The sequence below is a fragment of the Lissotriton vulgaris genome, chromosome 2_1 (assembly GCF_964263255.1).
Source record: "Lissotriton vulgaris chromosome 2_1, aLisVul1.2, whole genome shotgun sequence".
Lineage (NCBI taxonomy): Eukaryota > Metazoa > Chordata > Amphibia > Caudata > Salamandridae > Lissotriton > Lissotriton vulgaris.
In genome coordinates this window covers 1,650,608,737-1,650,635,265 of record NC_141687.1, presented here as the reverse complement: position 1 = coordinate 1,650,635,265, position 26,529 = coordinate 1,650,608,737, and the positions used below count along the sequence as shown (strand labels likewise).

The following is a 26,529-nucleotide window of genomic DNA, read 5'->3' as shown; positions in this document are numbered from 1 at the left end:
GGTCACTGGTCTTGTCTTGGACTTTGTCTATATTTATTTAAGAGTTGTGTGCACAGGAGCCGGCATCAATCAGGTTTACCATGGAAGCCCATCACAAACATCCAGAAACCTCCTAAGACACTGCGAATGAGGGGGAAAGAGTCAATTTCCCAACATGGTACACATTTTTGAAAGTCCAAACCCTTGCTCTTCAACGAGTGGATGGTACAGAAAGTTCTTTTTAGAAATGACAAATGAACAAGAAGTCTTACTAATCACAAAAACGTATATTTAGACAAATGGCCAAATATACAAAGAAACGTATTTGCATAGCTTTTTAACAAAATGTTAATATTTATTGCAAAGCATTTGTTGGTTTTCTATGGCCCAGCTTTTTTTCTACCCCTTCTTCGAAGCATTAATGCATTGAGGTTGAATAAACATTTGAGCCTGAAGTGTTTGAATAAAACTGTAGAGGATGCATCATTTTACAGCTATCTTGCTGTCTTTGTATTTACTTTAATATCCACAATAGTCCACGAATGGGGAAAGACTTTCTTCTTTGGGTAGTAACTCATAGCCAGCCAACATGGTCACATCTTTACAGAGACTTTGCAATCGAATAATGGATGAATGGATAACTCAAATAACAAGGCACAATGGAGAACCAGATAAGCCAACCCTGAGACTTCAATGACCTACCTCAAAACCTACTGTATATGAAACGTATTAAAACACACACAAAGTTAATTTTAAGACAAATTCATTGGCATTTATGGGGGTTTAGAAGGACCTATGGTGAAATCGCAGACTGACCTCAAGTTGATCTGGTGATTTCATGTAAGGATCGAGTTCTGAAAAGCTTTAAGGGTTCACATAGTGTGAATGTCAGGTTACTAATGAAGTGATTGCCACTTCCCCAGCCCTACTGTCATTTCTGAGACACGGCCTGGACAGTTAAGTATTGCTTTAAGGTTTCAATATAACCAGAACACCTTCAAAAAGGCAGTGAGTTCCATGGAAGTCTGGTTTGAGGAGAACTACATTTGTCGAGTAAGATATCAAATTCTAAACCAATTTTCTCTTACACTATCATTAATTCTCTCGATTTCTCTCTTCTCAAGTGCCTCTTACACCATCATTAATTCTCTTGATTTTCCGCTTCTCAAGCGCCTCCTACCATATAGATTAAGATGCATATGTTACAGCACTAGCATGTTGTTTTGTACAGTATTAGAAAGATAAGTTTCTCACTGGAGGTGAATTAAAATAAACAAACCTGGCAACCCATACCACTTGATTTCCAATATGTCACCTACCCCGCCTCAAGCCCTCTCGGCTTCAATTCATTTTGACTCCACCTGTGCAAAAGTGTTCCCCAATATTTTCAAAACAGTCACAGTTCCTGGCTCTGAATGAGGGCACGATAAGGAAAGTGCACCGGGTGAACTGGTCAGACCTCTTCAGACCGGCAGTCATCTGTTTTTGTAAATTCTAGGCTCATCTGCCCTTTCTTTCCTGGTGAAAGCATCTCATCAGAGGAGGGTATGAGGCGAGGCAAGGCCATCAGCAGAACTGAAAGGTACAAGAGAGAAGGAAACAAAAGACATTCATTATCAATGGAGCTTCCATCAATCTGCCATGACACAGTCTGTCTGTCTGTTGATGGACACCAGCAAGAGTTCTTTGATGGGGCAGAGTTCATTTGAAACAAAGAATAATAATAAAAATAAGTGCAAAGGTACAAAGTTTTTCTAAGGAGCCCACCACTTGTGCTGCAAAAGCCAGCTCTGCCTAATCCCGAAGCTGCCAAGTCTTGAGTCTACCTCATGCCTCTTGGTACCACCACCCGACCCTCTCCTTGTCTTTATCCTTCCTCTGCATATTCTTTTCAATGCCTCCTTCCTCCTGATTTCTCCTTTTTCTCTCTTTATCTCTACTTCTATGGGTGAAAATGAGAATGAAAAATAATTCCAGATCCATGACAAGGGGTGGAAAATCCAACACGTGTATACATTACGCACCGGTAATCAGTGGTCGGTTGGGAACTAGACATATTAGAAAGTTATCAGACAAACAGAAGCTGACAGACAGGCTAACGGCAGTGCAAATTGCATTAGCACAATATTCAGGGCTAAATGAACGAGGGTAGAACGACATGCAAATGGGCTAAGGAGAACCTCCTAGATAGATAGAGAAAAATATCTGAACACTAAATTTAAATAGTGACCAACATCCCCATTTGTCACCAGATAGCAGGAAACTTGGCACAAATGTGTTGCCTGGCATGTTTGTTAGAAAATACTGCTATGTCCCTAATTTGTTGGCATGAACCAGAATATAATCTCTATGAAATAGGTGGTAAAAATAAACATGAATGGATACTATTATTTTTAATGTCGTCCTATCATTAGTGTGACATTCTTCAAGAGGCAGGGGCATTTATTTTATAATTTATAGGCGAATTCTCTCCCTTTTATGAGCGCACAATTAATGTGTTATCCCTCAGCTTGAATGTAGCTTAATATTTCTGTTTAAAGCGATACCAAAGGGGATGATGGACGGAGCGTTTGAGCAAAACAAACAATCAACCCCAGTCAACTGATCTGGGTTTAATCCATCATCATTCTTTAGCTCACTCCACCTCCTCAGTTCTGACATGGTCATTTGCAAATCAGTATGACCCTATGCCTCATGGGAACAGTCCAGCCCGACCTGCCAAGCCATGTCTTCCCTGGACCAGAAACAAGCATCCTGGGACCGGTTTCTGGCTATTCAGCCATCATCAGACAGGCTAGCTTGAATCCAGTGGGAGAGTGAGCAAGGGACCCATGGCCATATGCAAATCAGCCTCATGGGAACTGTCCAGCCCGAACTGCCAAGCCATGTCTTCCCTGGACCGGACACAAGCAGCCTGGGACTGGTTTCTGGCTAATCAGCCAGGCTAGCTTGAATCCAGAGGCAAAGTGAGCAAGGTCTGGGCATACCCTGCCAACTTAGGGCGAACAAAGCAAAACCAAAGGGGATGATGGACGGAGACTTTGAGCAAATCAAACACTCACCCCAGTCAACTGATCTGGGTTTAATCCAGCATCATTCTTTAGCTCACTCCACCACCCCAGTTCAGAAATGGCCATATGCAAATCAGTCTGACCCTGTGCCTCATGGGAACAGTCCAGCCCGAACTGCCAAGCCATGACTTCCCTGGACTGGAAACAAGCATCCTGGGACTGGTTTCTGGCTAATCAGCCTTCATCAGCCACGCTAGCTTGAATCCAGTGGCAAAGTGAGCAAGGGACCCACATCTGGGCATACCCTGCCATTTTAGGGCGAACAAAGCAATACCAAAGGGGATGATGGATGGGGCGTTTGAGCAAATCAAACACTCACCCCCAGTCAACTGATCTGGGTTGAATCCATCATCATTCTTTAGCTCACTCCACCACCCCAGTTCAGACATGGCCATGTGTAAATCAGTCTGACCCTGTGCCTCATGGGAACAGTCCAGCCCGAACTGACAAGCCATGTCTTACCTGGACCAGAAAAGAGGAATTCTGGGACAGGTTTCTGGTTAATCATCTGTCATCAGCCACGCTAGCTTGAATCCAGTGGCAAAGTGAGCAAGGGACCCACGTCAGGGCATACCCTACCAACTTAGGGCGAACAAAGCGATACCAAAGGGGATAATGGATGGAGCATTTGAGCAAATGAAACACTCACCCCCAGTCAACTGATCTGGGTTTAATCCAGCATCATTCTTTAGCTCACTCTACTACCCCAGTTCAGACATGGCCATATGCAAATCAGTCTGACCCTGTGCCTCATGGGAACAGTCCAGCCTGAACTGCCAAGCAATGTCTTCCCTGGACTGGAAACAAGCATCCTAGGACCGGCTGCTAGCTAATCAGCCGTCACCAGCCAGGCTAGCTTGAATCCAGTGGCAAAGTGAGCAATGGACCCACGTCTGGGCATACCCTGCCAACTTAGGGCGAACAAAACGATACCAAAGGGGATGATGGGCGGATCGTTTGAGCAAATCAAACACTCACCCCCAGTCAACTGATCTGAGGTTTAATCCAGCATCATTTTTTAGCTCACTCCACCACCCTAGTTCAGACATGGCCATATGCAGATCAACCTGACACTGTGCCTCATGGAAACAGTCCAGCCCGAACTGCCAAGCCATGTCTTCCCTGGACTGGAAACAAGCATGCTGGGACCGGTTTCTGGCTAATCAGCCATCATCAGCCAGGCTAGCTTGAATCAAGTGGCAAAGTGAGCAGGGGACCCATGTCTGGGCATACACAGCAAACCTAGGGCGAACAAAGCGATACCAAAGGGGATGATGGACTGAGTGTTTGAGCAAATCAAACACTCACCCCCAGGCAAATGATCTGGGTTTAATCCATCATCATTCCCTTTTGTGACACACTCCAGCAGTATGTCATTTTTGCGCCTACAGATACGTTGGAAATACTGACGTATCCTTAACTCCTTGTGACATGATGCGTCATACTGTAAATAATACGCATCATTGGTGTCGCTAGGAGGGCTCAATGAAAAGTGATTCATCACTGTTTTCTCCCAGTGATGCATCACTTTTCATGAATGAGGCCCTCTGTCTCTTTCGACATTTCCTTTATTGTGAAGCCTATTTTCTCCACCACCAGTCTCAGAGATTCCCAGCGGTGTTTGCCGCACCCTGACACCCAACCAACTCTGCCCTAAACCATGCCCCATAATTAGCTTAAAAATATCCATCTCTTCTAGGCTCCTCCATAACCTGCATAACCAGATGAACCATCTAAGGTTGATGTAGGGGAGGTTGGAACATTGCTGAAGACCCTCACCCCACACTGTAGGGAGTAATGACTATTCTTATTGCTGTCAGACAGACCAGTGAGAAATACCATGTCAGAGAGGATGCTCTCTCAAATTACGCAGCCTTGCTACCATAACAGCTTCAAGAGCTGCAGAGAAAAGAAAAGCACTCCTGAGCTACGAGACACCAGGTAAGAAAAGTCCAACAAAAGAAAATGAAGATCAACAAGCCAACAAAGTAAGCATGAGTCATGAGAACCCAGTTATCAAATCTTATGTCCAAAATGACACCTGAGATACTCCTTTATCATCCTCTAATCATTTTCTAACTTGCCCCTGATTTTCCCCGTGATCAGAGCCATGTCAACACAGCCACATTTTATGGCAAGTTTCTGATCCATGTTTCTTTAAAGGTACTCCTAGCCCATACGAACTTGGTTTGCCCTAGTTCTAGTCATAATACCTTTTGCTCCATGAGTATGAAGGGTTTCTCTGTGAAACCAACTTGTTCCCTGCTGATACACGAGCTCACGCCACACCAGTCTTTATATTTTAGCTTTAATTGACTTAGATTAAGTGTCAATTTTGGTGTTTTCCAAAATCCCTTTTGACTTTCGCAACCATCCCTTAATTTAAGTACAGACAAAATCCTCGTTTTCTTTGATTTCTGAATTTTTCCAGCAAAACAAAGAAACAATGGAAGTCAGTCTGCAGAAATAATAACATTTGTGAAAATTTGTATATTGAGCGAGAAAACTTTGGCCGTATCTGAATGGACAAACTGACAATTGAGCTAGTTTTCTACACCATTATATTACACTTCTGGGGCTGTATTACACAGAGTGTCCCTGGGGCGCTATGGGCATTTGCGCTCCCTTTGCATGACCCCGGGGCACTCTTTTATTAAAGAAGGAGACACAGACGCCTGTGCGTCTCCTTCTCTAATACCAATAGCCCTGGTGCACATAAAGTACCAGTAATATCTGTAGAGGGTGTTCCCTTGTTTGCATGAGGGGGGGGGGAGCAGGCAAATGCCTCTTTGCCTGTGCCGTATTACTGATGTGGGTGCAGAGGCAAGGAAGCCCTCAGGAGGCACACTGACAGTGAGACACCTCCAAGGTGGCACACTATCAGTGTGCCCCAAGATGGCAGCACTCTGACGGGGAGTAAGGGGCCCCATGGACCCCCCAGATACCCCATTGCAGGGGAGGGCAGTAACTGACTGCACCCGCCTGCAAGGAGATATCTAATCCCCTTTGAAAGTGCAGGCGGGTTGCCGCCTGCACTGTGAAACATGGAGCGGCTGTAAAGCAGCAGCTCCGTATTTCGCTTGCATGGGCGGTCCCCAGGGAAGCACAAGTTCGCGGCTGCCCTGTGGGCAGCGCATTCACCATAATTGCAGTGCACTTTCCTTCATTGCACCTGGCACACCATTTTAAAGGTGCACCCGGAGCAATGAAGGAAAGTGTGCCACATGTGTAACGCAGCCCCAGTTTTTCTCCAAGCAGAGGCCTGCCTTGTATGTATGCAAAAAAACAACACTGTATGTTACTTAACCCAATACTGTTAGTCAATTATAGCAAATTTGCAAATTCTACACTTCATAGTGGAGGTCTCATGAACACGTTTTACAATCAATACCATTTTTGTCATACAGCTGAAGACACACATAGGTATAGTGTTATTTCTAATAACGGCTAAATGTGTCATATTCAATAAATATCTCAAATGACGACAGCAATGAATATGATTAAAGGCTCTGCTTGACTGAAACCCTTTAAAGCCAGCAAGAAATCTCTTTAATTGGTTCTTACAAGATGACCTACTAAGAGCAAGTGCAGAAGGTCCCAGAGACTTGAGAAGTATTGTTTTCTAAGAAAAGCAAATCACACTAAAGATATTGGCTGACAACTTGGAAAATATCAACCTTTGCTAACAATGTCCTACATATTTTAAGTTGATTCCCCAGGATCAATGTTCTTTAGTACAAATCAATTTATTTGAATTTTGGTGGGGTGATCCTTTTCCTTTGAGATTTGCCAATTTCCTTGCAGCGAGAAGGGTCTAGGTCAGGAGATGGATGGAAGACATTTTATTGATTTGAGGGCTTTTGTACAAAAAAGATGACAAGTAGTCAAGGTTTGTATCATAACAGCCAATTAAATTATCCAGTAATTGGGCCCTTTCGGTTATGTAAGCCAGAAAGAAGTCAGCAATTTATTTTATAAAGTAGGAATCCTAAATTGGATAAGGTGTTCCTTAATTTTGAATCGTGACCCCTCAGACCATGCCAAAAACCTCGGCATAGTACTCGACTCATCACTCACTATGAACCGACGGGTCAACGACGTCACCTCCAGCTGCTTAAACACACTCCGTATTCTCCACAAGACCTCCAAATGGATCCCCCCTGAGTCAAGGAAGACAGTCACCCACACACTCATCACTAGCAGACTGGACTATGGAAACGCACTCTACGCCTGTTCGTACCTTTATCGATGGCGTCCACCAGGCGAGACGCTTTTTCTCTCGTATGAATAGCGAGAGCGAACTCTTCACGTCCTTGTGAACCCGAATCTCCTCTGTTGGTCTAAATCAGCCTACTAGTCGGTTTGTGTGTAGATTGGTTTCGTCCCCCCTTTTACGTAACAGAGTTTATATATACAATCCTTGGAACAAACACTACATTCTTCCTTTATGTTTGCATAGCAGCAGCTGTTTTGGACCGTGTATCCTACGCCTTTTCATCATTGTGATATCAGCTAACATCAACTATCGACATTGGCGTTCTTTACAGCAGTGGACATTTTGTGATTTGCTGATTAAATACACAAACAGGAAGTAACAGATATCCATTCTTGGACATAGGACATTATAAGAATTACGTCTTCTAAACTAGACAGCAGATCAAGAACTTCATATTCTAGACCCTTACGGTATCTCAAGTTTTTCAGACGTTAAAGCACCTAATATATAAAAGAGGTTTTAAAAGATATATGTACATGGCGTCCTGATGAAGGCTCCAAGCTGAAACGCATGTAGGAGCTAAAATTTCCTGATGAAGGCTCCAAGCCGAAACGCGCGTAGGATCTAAAATTTCCAGAGCCATGCCCAAAATTAATGTGTCTCTTTTAACAACATCAAAAAAGAACCTGCATAATATCTAGACAAATGTGTAATGAATTTCTGATATAATAGAAATCGCTGTATTCCTTGTCTAGAACAATCAATGAAAATGAATGTGTAAATATTATACGCATTCAAATATAGAGGTTATCATCTGCTCTATTACACTTTTCTCTTTTTGTTTTTAAACTACATGAAATTGTGATCTATACTACTATTATAAAGAGAGAACACAAACCTTTTGGCAAGGTAAACTCGGGAACCACAGCGCCAATCCACACACCCAATACATTGTTGTAATCCTCAGGGTGTGCAGATGGACATAGGCTATAGAAAATTAAAAACAAAAACCATAAATTTAAAAATATAACTTAAAAAAAAGTAGTGCCCTGAAATTAGCGCCGGCCGCGACGCTGACGGCCATGACGTAGCGCTGGCCGCAATGTACGTGATGACGAGGAGGAGCGGCGGTGAAGTGAGGAGCTCAGGGAGGAGCGGCGGCTCAGGTAAGGCTCTGGGACATGGGACGGGAGGGAACTGGTGCGGGAGGTTGGCCCGGAACAACTGCGGTAAGGCTCAGGGTCTGGGGGCAGCATTTCAGGCTTGCGAGGAGGAGCTGCGGTGAAGTGAGGAGCTCGGGGAAGAGTGGGGGCTCAGGTAAGGCTCTGGGACACGGGACGGAGGGGAGCCGGTGCGGGAGGTTGGGCCGGAACAACTGCGGTAAGGCTCAGGGTCTGGGGGCAGCATTTCAGGCTTGCGTGCACTCCCGCCCCGGCCCCCGCCCACCACGACATTGTCCGGGACACAGACAATGTTGTGGCGGGCGGGGACGGGGCGGGAGTGCACGCAAGCCTGAAATGCTGCCCCCAGCCCCTTCTGCCCCAGGCAACGCTGGGGGGGGCTGCTAGTTATTATGTAAAATTAAAATATAAAATACATTTTTCGTAACTAACGGTGTATGTATTGAATATTGTGTATGCTTTTCAGGTCTGTAATATTATTATTTTCATTGTTCTTTAATTGATTTGATTTCAAACGCACTCTATGCCGGGATCAACAAGTCCCTACTCCGCAAACTCCAGATGATACAGAACTCCGCCGCCAGACATCCCCCGGCATGAACACATCAGCCAACACCGACGAAGACTCCACTGGCTCCCCGTGGAGAAAAGATTCACCTCACTCACGCCTACAAATGCCTAAACAACGGAACCAAATACCTCAATGACAGAATCAACTTCCACGTACCCAAAGTTTTTTAGTACAGGATGGCAAGAGAGAAGACCTAAAAATCTTCCTGATGGAATTAATTCATTTTACGCTATTCCACAGCTACTTCACATGGAACAATAAATTTAATGTACAGTCATCAGGCACATCGATGGGAAACTGTGCTGCCCCCACATACGCGAACATATTCATGCACAGATTTGAGTTGGATAACATCTTGAATAAAGTGGAATGGACACAAGATTTGATATTGTACAAACGATATGTAGACGATATCTTTATTCTATGGAAGGGATCAGAAAACAACTTGGAAAAAGCCATACAGCAATTAAATTTCATAAACGAGAGACTACAATTTACATCAACCATCAATCAACAACAGATTTCTTACCTGGATGTATTAATACCAAACCATGAAGGGACAATAAAAACTAGTGTATTCACCAAAGCAACAGACAGAAACAACCTTCTTCAAGAGGATCGCATCCACAGAAGAAATATATAACAAACACAAAATCAATATCCTTAACAAATTCAAACAAAGAGGGTATCCACAAACCCTACTGGATTCCGCATCAGAACGAGCAGACAAGTTGCAAAGAAAACATTTGTTCCAAATTCTCTACTAGAAGCTATCAAATTAAAAAGACAATCATAAAGCATTGGCCACTTCTGGCATAGGAAGAAGATTTCAAAGGAATATTCAGCAACCATCCAAGATTTGCGTATGAAAGAACTAAAAATCTCAAAGAACTTATCAAAGAAAAAAAGACAACAGATGTAACTAAACACAGAGGCACATTACCCTGTCATAACTGTGGGAACTGTAGTGCCATAATCAAAGGCAACACCATTAATCATCCAACAAAGGGAACACCAGTTAAATTAAAGACTTCTGGAACCTGTAACAGTAGCAATGTGACCTATATGCTGAGATGCCCTTGTGGTTTATCATATGTGGGTAAAACCCAAAGAAAGATTAAAACTAAAATAATCGAACATAAAAGCAACATCAGATTGAAAAATATGAAATCCACAATAGCGGTACATTTCAATAAAGCTAAACATAATCCAAGCCGGTTGAAATTTTGCATTCTTGAGAACGTCAACATAATACCAGGAAGAGATAACACCAGCCAACTACTGAAAAGAGAAATATTTTGGATTAACCACCTATGTACTTTGCACCCTATGGGGCTCAATGAACGGATGGGCTTAAGTTGTTATTTATAAAACAGTACAGCGATTGCATGTATATACAAGGCTATCTTACGTTACTATATATATAACATTATAAATGGAATTCACAAAGAGTTTTTTCATGTACAGACACACAGGTGTTAATATTAAGTTTGTAGTTGCCCTCACCAACAAACACAGTTTTAGTGTACACATAATATTATTTACATTTTTCGATCCTTTTTTCACTTTTCACATTTTGTATCACCATGTCGTTGTATAAACATTTACGTTTCACATATCACAAACTCGTACTTTAGTCTTTCTTCGGAAACAGACTTATCTTAAGTCTGTTCACTATTTTTACTATCACGTGATCGGACCAAACTATACATAGAATGGTATCGCAAGATTTGAAACATACAGGATGACGCGAACGAATCAAAAGATACAGCCGCGAAACGTCAAATTAATCGGTAAGATACCTAGTGTGTCTCTGTTTTAAACTGTTTAAGTTGCGCGCAAGTCAATCTCCGTATACTAATCTGAACTAAACTTTGTAAAGTAGAAGATCGGTTAAAGTTCCTGGAGCGAGAGGCAAGTCTCGATCCTGGGAGGAAGAGAGCTTTACAGGCAGGATACATTGAACACGCAGTATTAGAAACACTGAGGACGATAGACCATAAAGAATACTTACGTCTCCAACACACGGAAGCTGATAAGTCAGGCGCGCTACGGCCAGACTGGTGCGGGACCAACAGGATCCACCGACCATAATGCAGATACGGGACCTGACGGGTACCTTGGTCTGTACACAAGTGGAGGTGAATCAAGCCTTTTTGGCCCATCTGAGGGGCCTCTATGCACCTGTAGACTCAGCGGATTTAGCACAGATGACTGACTTTTTGAGTGATCTTCCCTTCCCTGTCCTATCGGACGATGTACAAAAGACGCTGGAGGGGCCCATTACGCAGCACGAGATACGCGCCGCGATCAAGAGCCTCATTCGTAATAAAACGCCTGGTTTAGATGGGTTACCAGTAGAGTTTTACTCGACGTACTCGGATACCATTGTCCCGTTGCTGGAGAAGATATACAAAATGGCATTCACGGAGGGTCATTTGTCGGATTTAACCATGCAGGCCCTGGTTACATCTATACCTAAGCCGGGCAGAGATGCTCTGGACATGGCCAATTATAGGCCTCTTTCCCTCCTTTCAACGGAATACAAAATCCTTAGTAAAGCCCTGGCTCTGCGCATTCAGCCTCACCTTAATACACTTATACACCAGGACCAGTGCGGTTTCCTTCCAGGGCACAGTACTTCATTGAATGTACGTAGATTGCATGCCTTGATGTCGTCCTCACCTCCGGATCTCCCGCGGGAAGGTTGTATAGTGCTTGATTAGAGCCAAGCATTTTACTCTCTGTCCTGGGAGTTCATGTTTGAGGCGCTCAAACGTTATAGATTTCCAGACACCTGGATACGCTGGATATGCCTATTGTACACTAACCCCACGGCCAGGGCGCGCACTGGCCGGTGTGTCTCCGAGTGCTATGCAGTGCATAGGGGTACCCGACAGGGTTTCCCCCTGCCTACAATTCTATTTGTGTTGGCACTGGAACCTCTAGCGTTGGCATTACGAGCCACTTTGGAGTGGAGCAGAATCCCGGTACGGGGGACACACCACTTGAGATCTATTTATGCCGATGATAATAAGATTTATTTACGGGACCTGGAGGCAGATCACACGGCGTTCTCCACTATTTTCCGACAATTTGAAATGATATCGGGTCTTGCGATTAACCCTGGAAAATCGGTTGGATTCTTCTTTAGGGAAGGTGTGCAACCATCTCATATCCCCTTTGGCACATATCTGATTCCTGTAGCTCCGATATCTTTTAAATATCTGGGCATACAGGTATACAGAAAGCCTGAAGACCAGATTGACGGGAATGTTAAATCAGCCATCACACGACTTCGCAATAGCGTGGGGTTTTGGACTTCGATACCACTATCAGTAATGGGCAGAGTTGCTCTTTCTAAAATGATTATGCTCCCTCGCTTATTATATTATTTTGTGAATATACCGGTAATCCTACCCCAGTATATTTTTAAGTCAATCGACACTCTCTTGACTATCCTTATTTGGGGCACTGGCCGAAGACGCATCAGTTTGCGTAAACTTCAACTGGGTACCAAGCTCGGGGGACTCGGGGTACCGGACTTCAGGGGCTATTACTACGCCAGCCAATTGCAGTGGCTATCCTATTGGGTTGCAGGCAGGAATCTACAGGTGATAGCCTTTACGCAGAAGCAGTTGGGTCGTGGGGAACTACACACTCTACTACTACCAGAGGCCCGCATCCCACAGAATTGTGCACCCCTCCTACGCACAGCTTTGACATGCTGGAAGAAAACCCTGTTGTATACATCCATAGTACCGCCACATGCTGCAAATATCCCATTGTTGGGCATTCCGATACCACAAGGGAGGCTTAAAAGGAAGGCGATACAGCTGTGGGAGGACAGCGGGGCTGGAGTAGTGGGGGCCTTTTTTGGTGACGAAGCGATGCTAGATCACGACTCCTTCATACAGATCACTGGAGCTTCTCCGAGGTTATACCTGTTATACGCCACTGTCTCACACTATATTAAGAACATGTGGGCACCCTTAGGACTCAAACCTGCGCAACACAAATTAAGATATTTGATGTATTACATGGGGGAGGGAGGACATCTTGTGCATTGGCTCTACACAGGGATCAGGGAGCATGCTGCAATCCCGCTGACGACCCTTAGAACGACCTGGGCTCAGACCTCCGATTCGGAACTGACGGACAAGATGTGGCAGCTTATATTGGAGCACCCGAAAAAACTTTCACATAACATGAAATTCAGGTTCATCCAAACGATGGTGCTCCATAGAGCCTTTCTAACTCCCAAGCGAATGCAACGCATGTTCCCCGATTCCCCGCATTGCTGTCCCCGGTGTCAGGGAGAGGAGGCTGATCTCATTCACATGTTGTGGACTTGCCCACGATTGTTAAGCTACTGGGCTGACCTATGTCAGACGCTTCACACTGTTACACAGGTCCCTGTTCCGATGGAAGTTTTTTATTGTTTAGTGGGGATGTGCAGGAGATCCAAGTCGTTGAGAGTTCAATTAAAATGTATAGACCTGGCCTTGCTACTAGCGATTAGATGCATAACTATGGGATGGAAGTCCCCCAGGCCTCCTAGGTTTTTCACATGGCAATCGGAAGTACTGCAATGGGGTCGGGCAAAAGGTGCAGCTTTACGTAGAGAGGAGGAAAAGGGACATAGGAAGCAGCCTATAGCAATAGAATGGGACGCACTGGTACTGAAACTAGATAGAATAGATTTAGAAGTCACCCAGGTAGGGAGGTCGGAATAATTTGAGCCAGTGAGCGGAATTGGGCTTTTTTTGCTGTCCCTCCCACCCCACCACAGGAAAGAGTATAGGATAATTACGCCCTGCTGTTACAGCCCGACAGTCATAGCGATTGGCCCTACGGAGATTCCTGTAGAATGTTTCATAGCGACCAGGAGAGGGTGGGCTCGAGGGTGGGAGTTGAAATGAGGGTGGGAGTTTACGGTTTTGAGATGATTATTGCTCTTGTATGCAGTGAATTTTTTTGATGCGGTCAGTACGAGAATACTGACAAAGGTGGGGTTGGACTTAGCCTCCGTTCCTGGTTTTCTGTCTGTTATTTGGGTAAGAGACTGTATTTATTCATTGTGAGACAAGAGGGAGATATATGTTACCACAAAAAAAGAAAAACATGACTGATAAGTATGCATATAATACTGTAAATGTGAACCCTTCTTGCAGTCATCAATATAGAGTTAAAATTAAAAAAAGGAAGACCCTCAAGACCTGGCTCTTCGGCTAAACAGATCGGCAGACCCCCACACTTCCCAGCGCCTTGAGACCCTCACAGGTGAGTAGTGTGCTTACAATCCCCAGATTTATTAATTGAATGATGACTATAAGCTACATTTTCAACAATTTTTGAAATCACATGCTTTACTCGACTTTAAAAAATGCTAAAGGAATCTGTATAAAAATGTTAGATACAAATCCCTTTTCAAATAAACTACAATTATTTGGTGCAGAGTTGGGACATGACTTAATAGGAAATTTATAATCCATATAAAATCTTATTATTCTTTGCACATCTAAAATCTTGACTGGGGAGGAGGAGCCAAGATGGCGACCTGAGCGGACGCTCGATTCCCGGCTCCGCAAGCTTGTGCGTTCTGCACCCACATCCTGTTCACGAATCCGTGCTTGAGCCGCTGCGGAATGTAGCCACAACCGCACTGATGCTCTGGGTGTTCCTCCGGAGTCCCTGCCTGCCGGATTCCCGGAGATAGCGCCGTGCCGGGTATCGGTCTCCACACCGGCGCTCCGAGACCAGCGCCGCTCCCTGCCACCGCGGACCCTCAGGACGGCCGCCGCCAGCTGGAACCCGGGGAGCGTGGTTTTCCCTGTTTCTTGGAGCCGTCACAGGGGGTTTGGGACGGAATTTCAGCGCTGCACCCGAGAGCCCCGTTTCGGGTGGCCGACGTGTTGGGGAGCAGTGTTTGGTGCAGTTCTCGTTCCCCTGGCCTACGCTGAGGCTGACCTGCGGCGGCCATTGGGCGGGTCACCCCATGGCTTGTCCCCGGCTCGCTGCGAGGTGGTAGTGTTTCCTCGGTGCAGCACTCCTGAACCGCTTGATCCACACGACTGGACCCTAAGCTCCCTGGGGCTGAGTTAGCTTTCTTCCTGGTGTGCAACCCCCCTGGACGACCGAAATGGCGGCTGCCCCTTCCACAGTGGCGAAGGTGATCTCGCCCCCTGATATCGTCTCCCTGCTCGACGGCGAACTGGCAGCTCCATTGCAACCCCCACCGCGCGCAGAGAGACAGCCTCGCGCTCAGAAGGAGCTGACCTGCCGGGACATCGTTGCTGCGCTCGTCGAGCTTAGGGCGGAATGGCGATCACTCTCCGGTCAGCTTGGGGATCGGATGGACGAAGCAGCGCAACAGTTGAAGCGGGTTTGTGTGGCTGATCCTTGGCACGGTATGGATTCGACCTTTTCAGTTGTAACAGGGGAGATTGAAGAGCCGGCTACTGAAGGTGAGGAGGAGATTGTTTCCCGATGCTGCGATTCCAGCACAGGGCAGTTCGGTGGCTTTGTTGGGGATACATTGTTGCAATCTTCTACGGAACTTGAGACTTTGTTTCTGGGGCTGACGTTGTACTCCCGACCTTCGCTGTTGCTACAAATGTGTCCCCTTGCGCCTGACGCCTCCCGAGTACCCTCCCTCCGCCTATGGACTGGATTTCGAATTTGGTGTTTGGGGGTACTTTTTCTGATTGCCTGCTGCTCGGCTACTGATTATGGACGTCCATTTTGTCCCTACCTCCCTCTTCTTCATCGATGGTGGCCATTTTGCTTTCAGGTACTATATGGATCTGGCCCCCCTCAGACGCCGAGTCTGGGGGGACTGTCGCGCTCTGGCCAAGGCTGATAAACTGTGTATTGTGACCGGGACTGAAGGGCTGGCGGGGATTCGGATTGGAACACTTACGAATATAAGTTGAAATGTGCGAACTGGTATGCCTTGCCCCGTTTCATGTTTTACCTGATGTTGATACTGTCTTCTTAATTCACGGGGCGGGGGTGGACTGCAAGGCGGGATGGTCTGGGAATACCTATAATTGGCCCTCCTCCGGCTTTCTATGATGGTTCCTTTTTCTTTTCCTTTCTTCTTTTTCCCTGTCTCTTATCTCTATATTTCGGGTGCTCTAATGGGCGACAGACACACTGCAAGGGGGGGGCGGGTAGGCCGTAGCCTCTGCATGCGTGTAGGGTGGGGGGATTTATATGTCCATTCTTTCGATTCTATGGGCCTTATCTCTTTTTTCTCTCGTCTTTTTTTGTCCTTTTTTGTCCTTGGGGCTATAGTTTGGCTTGAAGCTGGGTGGGTTCGTGTTTGCACTCGTCGTAGTGTTTGCTTACCTCTCCTGTCGTTACCTCTGCGATGCTGATATTTTGAATGCAAATTTCCTGTGTCTCATGAAACTCGCCTGCTGAACGTTGCCTATTACTTTTGTAATCTGATGGACTGGACTATGGCTCTCCTGGACTTAATTCTTGATTATGTGTTTTTATAAACCTTAAAATTAACCTCAATCTTCCTGTATGTCGGCGGTATAGCATGGTCCAGTGTAATGCTATATGCTTGCTTAATAATGTCGCCTTGCTGCCGATGTACCGTATTGCTCGCACCAGTGCTCACAATTTTGTGGCCGGCCAAGTGGTTGTAGGCCCGTATTTGTCTGCTGTTTATGCACAATAAAGGTTTCCAAAAAATTTAAAAAAAAATAAAAAATCTTGACTGGGCCATTGTACATTGCATGAAATACCACAACTGTGGTGCTTGGCAGATTAGTGGACTGATTCAGTACCTTCAGTGATCAGTAGAATATTCATAGTTAAGAGCTTAGTAAAGCACCGGACGTACAAAATTCATACTTTCTGCTAGAAAAACCTCATTTCACCCTGGAGTCCTAAATGATCAAATCAGCCTTTTAAACCTTACTTGTTGGATTTACAAATCGAATTATCTGCAAATGTTAGGAGACTCGAGAGTTGGGAACAATCTAAGCAACCACTTTCTCTACAGATTGCATAATAGGTGATACTATATTTGCATAATCCTTTGTGGTTGTGTAGTTATTTTGGCGGGCTTAACAAATATGCTATATTACTATAGCATATGTGTTCATTGTAGATTCAGCATTGCTCGCAGGTTCTGCTCTTTTTATACATAAAAATGCATAGGAATCAGCTAATTTTACGAATAACTAGAATAATTCATAGGGCCTGTGGTAAAGGTTGTGGATGGGTTTTAACTAAACAATACCCCTTCATGCTAACAGGGCACAGTGCATAATGTCAGAGTTGGATGCTTGCTCCTCATTCAAGCGATGCTTTCAGAAAGGTTTATTCACTGAATATATGTATGTTAAAAGACAAAGAAATACCTAGTGACTTTAGACAGTTACAACAATCACCAACAATGGAAGCATGTTCCATGTTACCCAGTGATTTCTAAGCTTTGGCATTGCCTTTGCCAGAGCAGAGTGTGTCTTAGCTCCTAATGGTGACTAGGACTCTAACAAGCACCAACAATATTACAGTATGTACAGTTAACAACAATTTTAATTAAAAAAATTCACAAGGATGATAAACTACATTGTTTATCCAGATTCTCTAATCATAACATCTGATTAGTTGCCTAATAACAAGCAAAAATAATCAATTACAAGTACACAAATATTTCAAAACAATCGTTTTGTGACCCAATGCATTTTTGGACCTTCGTCCCTTCGTCAGGGGTAATCTCTGAAAAGGAAAAAGAGAACATATTCAAGAGATGCAAGCGAGGGGTAGGCCAAATATGTTAGTAATAACACGAGCATTCATGATGCCTCCAATAAAACGTGCTACCATCACGAAGGTGTAAAAAGCGAGTGTGTACACGAGTAAAGAACACTTACTGATTTTCTGTAACCAGATACTGCCTCAAGCTGTCAGAATTATCAAGAAACAAAACAATATTTAGAACAACGAGCCTGCAGAGGTTATGTGATACCAAGGTCGAACACGATGCAACAGTTCTCACGTACCTATTAGATAATATCCTGTGAGATTCACTTAGGTGAAGTTCAATGTGGTTCAATGCAAAAAAGACAACCTCGTAGAATAGGAAACTTGGATGTCGATCCAAGAATCTAAAAAATTAAAAGAATCAAACAAATTGTAAACATTACATCCTAATATGCAACCAGCATAATGCTTGGTTTGGCAAGAAACGAAAAAGTGTACTGACCTCTCAGGCGTGAGGAACAGTGTGAATGTCAGGCGGTGGCTGACAATCACACTGTTCCTCACGCCTGAGAGGTCAGTACACTTTTCCGAACACTTTTTTCGTTTCTTGCCAAACCAAGCATTAGGCTGGTTGCATATTAGGATGGAATGTTTACAGTTTGTTTGATTCCTTTGATTTTTTAGATTCTTGGATCGACATCCAAGTTTCCTATTCTACGAGGTTGGTTTTGTTGCATTGAACCACATTGAACTTCACCTAGGTGAAATGAAATGAAATGGGTATTTGTAAAGTGCGGTTGTTGCCCAAGGGCGTCCAAGCGCTGATAGAAAGTATGTTACTGAACAAAAGAGGGGTAGCTAGGAAGGAAGATTAATGGTGGACATTGAACAGAAGAGTTTTTAACTGTTTCCGGAACAAAAGGAGATTGGGGTTGGATCTGAGCTTCAAGGGAAGGGAATTCCAATGTTTGGCAGCATTGAGAGAGAACATCCTACCACCAGCTCTTGCTCTCTTGATTCTGGGAACCACAGCCAGAAAGGACTGGCTAGATCTAAGATTTCTGGTGGAGTGTTATTGGGTTATAAGTTGGCGGCCAATTGCTGGACCTGTGCCCCAAAAGGACTGGTGAGAAATGCACATTGCCTTGAAGATGATTCTCTGTCGTACAGGTAGCCAGTGTAACTTGATCAGCCCCGGTTTAGCTGATTGTCTGCGGGACAGCTGGAGCAGAGTTCGAGCGCTGCAGTTCTGCACAATCTGCAGCTTTGGTAATGTGTAATCCGGAGCGCCGAGATATAGAGCATTATTGCAGTCCAGCCGGGATTGAATAAGGCCCTGGACGGCTACCTGTTTGGCCTCCATAGGCAAGAGAGGAAGAACTTTCCTCAATATCCGAAGAAGGCCAAAACAGGTTGCGGACAATTTAGTGGCCTGAGTGTTAAAGGAAAGAACCTTATCCAACCAGACTCCTAAGCTCTTTATGGTGTCCTTGGGGGGTGGGGGGTTGCCTAGGCAGGGGGGCCAGAGAGAGTTGAAATATTCCGGAGATGTGGATCCCAGGAGCATCAGCTCCATTTTATCCCCGTTGAGTTTAAGGGAGGATGCTGTCATCCATCCCTTAACTACCTCCAAGCAATTCAGTAGTCCCGATGGGGCAGATTGGCCATCCTCCTGTGCCAGAGAAACCACTAGCTGGGTGTTGTCTGCATATGAGATGATTTTAATGCCAAACGGACGAACAACCTCAGCTAGTGGTCTCATATAGATGTTGAAAAGCGCAGGGCTTAAGGAGGAGCCCTGCGGGACTCCGCAGTTTAGAGGCCTGCTTGTTGAAACAGCATCTCCATCAAAGATCTGAAAAGAGCGGGAGCTTAAGAATGATTGGAGCCACTGCAGTGCCCCACCTGTTATTCCTACATCGGCTAGACGGTTCAGCAGGGTGGCGTGGCTGACCGTATCGAAAGCAGCACTGAGGTCAATGAGGACCACTGCCACTGATCCCCCTTGATCCAGGATCTTTCGGGTTTTCTCAGTAACTGCTATCAGGGCGGTTTCTGTTCCGTGCTTAGGTCGAAAGCCCGTTTGGGTGGCATCTAGTAGCTGATTTTTCTCGAGAAAATACATTAGGTGGATGTTGACATGTTTCTCGCGAATTTTACTCACCCATGGGAGCAGAGAGATGGGACGGTTGCTGCCGTTATCCTCAGGATCGAGGTTGGATTTTTTCAACAGAGCCCGGACCTTGGCCTTCTTCCATGCAGACGGGACAGTGCAGGATATGACGGAGGAGTTTAAGAGATTCATAATGATGGGAAGCACAACTTGTCTAGCCAAAAGTATTATTTCTGGCGGGGCTGGATCGCTTGGTGATCCTGATTTTACTTGGAGAGCTGATTCAGGATCTAACAAAGGCAAATGGTCCAATATCGCTGGAGGTCGAGAGGATGCCGCCTCCTGATTCTCCTGTCCCACTGTACTGGGGTTAGCTACTGCGACCGGGAAGGAGGAATAGATTAGATTTACCTTCTGGTGAAAAAATTCTGCCAGATCGTTGCAGTGAGCTGTAGTTTTGGCCGTAAGTTTAGGGGAAGTAGAGATTTTAGTAAGGCTTTTTACTATATGGAAGATTTCCCTGGGTTTAGATTTAGCTTCCATGATCTTTCCTGAAAAATAGGCGGACTGGGAGGATTTTACATCGCTTTTGTAAGAGTTAATTGCCTCTCTATATTGAGTTTTAGCATCAGGTGCGTAATCCAGACGCCATCTTCTCTCTAATCTCCTACAGAGACGTTTTTTATCTCTGAGGGCTTTTGAGAACCAGGGGGCGGTTTTTTGTACACGTTTTGATGTAACTTTATGAATAGGGAGGGTAGCTTCAAGAGATGTAGATATCCAATCCTCATATTCTTGATTAGCTATACTCGGGTCATCATTGCGCGAAGGGCAAGTGTGCATCAGGTTATGGATCCAGAGGTCAACTGGTAATCTGGCCCAGTTTCTTGAGTTCCTGATCAGGGGAGCAGGGGTAGTGATTTGCACGTTGTCCATGTAAAAGGGATGAGAAAGTGGTCTGTTCAGGGTAGACAGATGGATTGACCGACCACTAGTTCGGTGCAATTGCTGAAGATTGGGTCTAAAAGGTGTCCTTTGATGTGTGTAGGTACCTCAACCCGTTGATCTAATTGAAGGGCTGCTAGATCGTCCATCAATTCCATAGCTGTATGGTCGCAGAGGGAGTCAAGATGTAAATTGAGGTCACCTAGCAATGTAAAATTAGAGCTAGTAGTGACCTGTTCAGCTAGAATGGCTGGGAGTGACTTATGAAATTGTTTTGGCGGGCCCGGAGGGCGGTAGGCGACAACGCCGGAGAAACAATTGTTAGGGGAGAAGTCAATGCTAAAAGCAAGACTCTAGCAATCCGGGATAGATTCGGGGGTGGTACAACAGCGATACTGCTCTTTACATATAATAGCTAGGCCTCCTCCTCTCCCTTCCACCCAATCTAAGCGGGTAATTTGGAAGCCTGAGGGCAGGTCTGCTACAATATCTGGCTCGGAGTCTGGTGTCAGCCAAGTTTTTGTCAGGAACACTGCATCTGGCATGTGTTCTTCTAACATAAGAGCAATTTCCGTTCTGTGCTTAGGTAGAGACCTACCATTCAACAACAGCATATGGTAGTCCTGTTTCATGACCCGTAGCTGGCTATCATTAAATGTGTGTCTGCACCCTGGACACGTTGATGGCAGTTCGGTAGGCATAAAGGTATGTGGACAGCCATACGTCCCCATGATTCTCAGACTATGAAGGGTGTCTGAGCTATATGTCATTGTGTGAGGGGGGTGAGATACAGGGAGTATGGCCCCGGGTCCCGTTCGGTCGCGGACGGGCGCAGACGGGCTTGCCGTTGGGGCGCCTTCGGCGCACCGCCGGCGCGCCCGCTGCGCCCGTCCGCTGCGCGTCCGGAAGTGGCACATCTTGAAATAGGAGGGAGTGGTGGAGGGGGCGTGGCCTGAAGCAGTGGGCGTGTCCTAGAGGCTCAGGGCTTCCTCAGGAATGGCGTGGGTCCCTCTACAACCCGCTGCAGCGTCTAAATCGGCTGCGCGGGGAGAGGAGAGCGAGTGAATTACAGTTTCCCAAGAGGTAGGATTGTGGTTAAAAACACAAGAATAGTTACACAGTTTAAAAGATAATGATCGTAGCTCCCGGCTTTCCGCCTCAGGAGTTCAGCAGCAATGAACCGACAACGCGTGTGTGTAGAGGCGCAATTTATGTAGTGGTGGAGGGGGGGCGTGCCCTGAAGCAGTGGGCGTGTTCTCGAGGCTCAGGGCTTCCTTGGGAATGGCGTGGGTCCCTCCACAACCCGCTGCAGCGTCTAAATCAGCTGCGCGGGGAGAGGTAAGCGAGTGAATTACAGTTTCCCAAGAGGTAGGATCGTGGTTAAAAACAAAAGAATAGTTACACAGTTTAAAAGATAATGATCGTAGCTCCCGGCTTTCCGCCTCAGGAGTTCAGCAGCAATGAACCTAAGTGAATCTCACAGGATATTATCTAATAGGTACGTGAGAACTGTTGCATCGTGTTCGACCTTGGTATCACATAACCTCTGCAGGCTCGGTTGTTCTAAATATTGTTTTGTTTCTTGATAATTCTGACAGCTTGAGGCAGTATCTGGTTACAGAAAATCAGTAAGTGTTCTTTACTCGTGTACACACTCGCTTTTTACACCTTGGTGATTATAGCACGTTTTATTGGGGGCATCATGAATGCTCGTGTTATTACTAACACATTTGGCCTACCCCTCGCTTGCATCTCTTGAATATGTGCTCCTTTTCCTTTTCAGAGAATACACCTGACGAAGGGATGGAGGTCCCGAAATGAATCAGGTCACAAAATGATTTTTTTGAAATATTTGTGTACTTGTAAATGATTACTTTTGCTTGTTATTAGGCAACTAATCAGATGTTATGATTAGAGAATCTGGATAAACAATGTAGTTTATCATCCTTGTGAAAAAAATTTATTAACATTTTTGTTAGAACACCAAAGGAGGTCCCAGGGGAATTTTTAACGACCCTGACTGCTAAACCCCCTAAATGATAATGAAACCAACAAAAATTAGCAGTGAGTCAGAAGGGCCAACTGAATTATGTATCCAACAGAAAAAACAACCAAAGTGTTGAAAAATAGGGAAGAGCCGTCAATGTGAGCGAGTTCCCATCATTCCACCATCGAGACCGCCCTTCATCATCTGGGATCTCTTACTCGTTTAGAGAACTGGTAGACCACAACAGGGTTGTTTTTTCTGTTGGATACATAATTCAGTTGGCCCTTCTGACTCACTGCTAATTTCTGTTGGTTTCATTAACATTTTTGTTAACTGTACATACTGTAATATTGTTGGTGTGTGTAAGAGTCCGAGTCGCCATTAGGGGCTAGGCCACTATCATTAGCTTATACACATATGTTCAGCAGGCATAATTCTAACACTGCACACATACCGAACAAAACTAAATTACTATTCTATCCAAGTGCGCTTTTCACCAACACTACTAGAGCAGAGTATGTGGCATTTGGTCATTTTCTGCGTTCAGTTCCCTAGACCCTAGAACACTCTAGGAATTGGATATGCAAGAAAAGGTATAAGGATATTTAGTCATTCAAATTGAGCTCAGAAGACAGAGTGGGGTCCTTCGCCAAGCCCTTTATCAGTTTGTGTGGCCATCAGTTCCTGATCTACTCAACAGGTCATGGAAAAAGGGTTGTGACCTTCATTTGCATCCAGCACCCAATGTCATGCCCCAATAGGTACTGGAGACATACGATGGCCTTTAGCTACACCCAGCTTGCAGTCTTGCTATCCCCAGCAACCACCAAGCACAGGATGTAACCTTTGACCATGTTGTTCGCATAGTATTCCACCCCAAATAGCCACTCTATGCCGGGTACATAGCATGACCTTCAAACATGCATTGTGTTCACTCCCTTTTAGTTAGTACTGATTGGGCATAGTCTTCCCTCTGACTATATGTTTTTGCCCTGATCCATGTTTCTCATTTGTCAGTGACCTCTTTGGTGGATTTCAGTGATAATGGAATTTTTGGATCCTTTTTTCTTCCTCTCCTCTTGACTAACCTTCATGCAACATTGTTTTAGCATCCCTAAGTATGCCTGTCAAGTGCCACACTTTGCACGTGCCAGGAGTGCATTTGGGTCCAACTTTCGCATTACAGCAAGCCCACAACCAGTCATGCATTTTGTACATGCTAATACTTTGTTGTGCAGAATCTATGGCTAGACCCATCACATCAGTCCTTTGTTCCATGCTAATTCACATCTACATAGGCAAACTAGATAGATCCAAGACACCCCCTTAAACTTACATCAGCACCTACATGATGGTCTGAGTGGTTCAGTGACTTAATATCGAGGGACATAATATAGAATGCCCAAAATATTGACCCCAAAATATCGAAGGACAGAATATAGAATCCCTATCTACAAACAGGTGAGTACAAAAATATTGAATCCAAAATATAGAACATAGTTAACTAAATATCACATTTCTTAAATATATTAAGAATAATATAACATTATTCAAATATTAAAAACAATTAAATAATACATACTTAAAATAATGTGAAAAATATTAAAATATAAAAATAATAAATGTAATGTAAAAAAAGTAGAGAATCTGTTGGATAGCGGAGGGGTAAAAATTAGTATTCCCACTCCAGAGAGTGCAAAAGTAGGGAAAGTGTTGGATAGCGTAGGGGTAAAAATTACTATTCCCACTCCAGAGAGTGCAACAGTAGAGAAAGCGTTGGATAGCGGGAGGGTAAAAATTACTATTCCCACTCTAAAGAGTGCAACAGTAGGGAAAGCGTAGGATAGAGGGGGTGAGGGGGGTTAAAAATGACTATTCCCACTCCAGAGAGTGCAACAGTAGGGAAAGCGTTGGATAGCGGGAGTGTAAAAATTACTATTCCCACTCCAGTGAGTGCAACAGTAGGGAAAGCGTTGGATAGCGTAGGGGTAAAAATTACTATTCCACTCCAGTGAGTGCAACAGTAGGGAAAGCGATGGGTAGCGTAGGGGTAAAAATGACTATTCCCACTCCAGAGAGTGCAACAGTAGGGAAAGTAATGATTTAATATTAAAATTAAATTAAATTAATTAACAATACCAATAAAAAACTAATAAAAAAATAATTACCAATTAATAAATAATTATCAATACATATAAATAAAAATAAATATTTACTTAATTACAATTAAATTACTTCCCACCCTATTCCCCTATAAACCCACTCCAAATAATAAATAATACAATTAACATTATTATCAAATAATCAATTATTAAAAAGTAATTACCAATTAATAAAAGTTAATTACCAATTAACAATTAATTATCAAGCAATTAATTATCAATACATATAAATAAAAATTATTTTAAACTTTATTACAATTAAATCACTTCCCACCCTATTCCCCTATAAACCCACAACCCGCTCCAAATAAATACAATTAACATAATTATTAATTAATCAATTATTAAAAATTATTTACCAATTAATAAAAATTAATTACCAATTAATACAAAGTAATCACTAATTAAAAATTAATTATAAATCAATTAATTATCAAGACATATAAATAAAAATTACTATTTAATTTACTATAATTAAATTACTTCCCATCCTATTCCCCTATAAACCCACAACCCGCTACGGAATTAAATTACGCAAAATTAAATTACATAACATTCATTACTTAAAAAAAATTAAACATACATTACAAAATTAATACATATTTGTAATACATATACTACCATACATAACACTATTTTTTTTGTTGATATTATGGAAATCGATATTTTAAATTCGATATTATGGAATTTGATATTCCATACCCTAATTTCGATATTCTGGGCTATCTATATTTTGGTAATTCGATATTCTGGGCTGTCTATATTTTTGATTCGACATTTTGGGAAGTCTATATTTTGCATTCGATATTTAGGGTGTTCACCGGTCTGAGTGGAGGTGCCGCACGAGCCTGAGCAGAGGGGCTTAGAAAATTGACTTGAACAAAACGAGTCAGGTTCCACCATGATGTCTGGTTGTGTAGAGGTGGCCATCAAGGCCGTTTAAGTCCACTAAATGGTGCTCATGCAGAAATAAAGTCTGAGACCACAGCTAGCACTGCCACAATTCTAATTGAGATTGAGGGAGATCTCTACTAGATCTCTTGAAAGCGGCACTGACTGACAGACTAAGGTTTGGCCTGCCTCTGCATTAACCTTGAATGGAAAGACATTGACGCTGATCGCCTAATAAAAAAAAACTATTTAGCTGACCTTCACGGCTAAGAAGATAAAAGGCCCATTAAATTACATCTGTGACATTGCAATCAAGTTACTAAATCTCGTTTTATTTTTTTTTAGTCTGCAGCACCCTGCATGCTGGGATTTTAAGTTTAAGTTCCACGGTAACAATTATAAGCATTTGGTGCATATTTTGCTCTACATTGTGACTTCACCACCAACTCTTCTGGCTTTGCTAACTACTGTGCTGTCTCCCTATTCTACTTCTTCTTTAAGAGTCTTGAACAACTGCCATTTAATCTCCTCACTAGCTTCCTCACTCACTTGTCATAGCCTGCTTGATACCCTTTGATCTATTTTTCACTGCACACTTCATGCTTCTAACTTCATAAAAGCTCTCCTTCATAATCGTGTCTCCTCTGCTCTCATACTTCTCTCTCTCTCTTGCATTTGACACTCTT

At 43.9% G+C, this 26,529-nt stretch overlaps 1 protein-coding gene across 1 annotated transcript in view; it reads right to left on the bottom strand.

Moving 5' to 3' along the window:
• Positions 1 to 313: 313 nt before the first annotated feature.
• LOC147733017 (transcription elongation factor A protein 3-like) overlaps positions 314 to 26,529 on the bottom strand; it is a 292,384-nt gene continuing 266,168 nt past the window's right edge. The window contains exon 17 of the mRNA XM_086957573.1: positions 314 to 1,554. Coding sequence (XP_086813699.1) covers positions 1,546 to 1,554 — 9 coding nt within the window. The 3' untranslated portion in view covers positions 314 to 1,545. The remainder of the gene's footprint in view (positions 1,555 to 26,529) is intronic.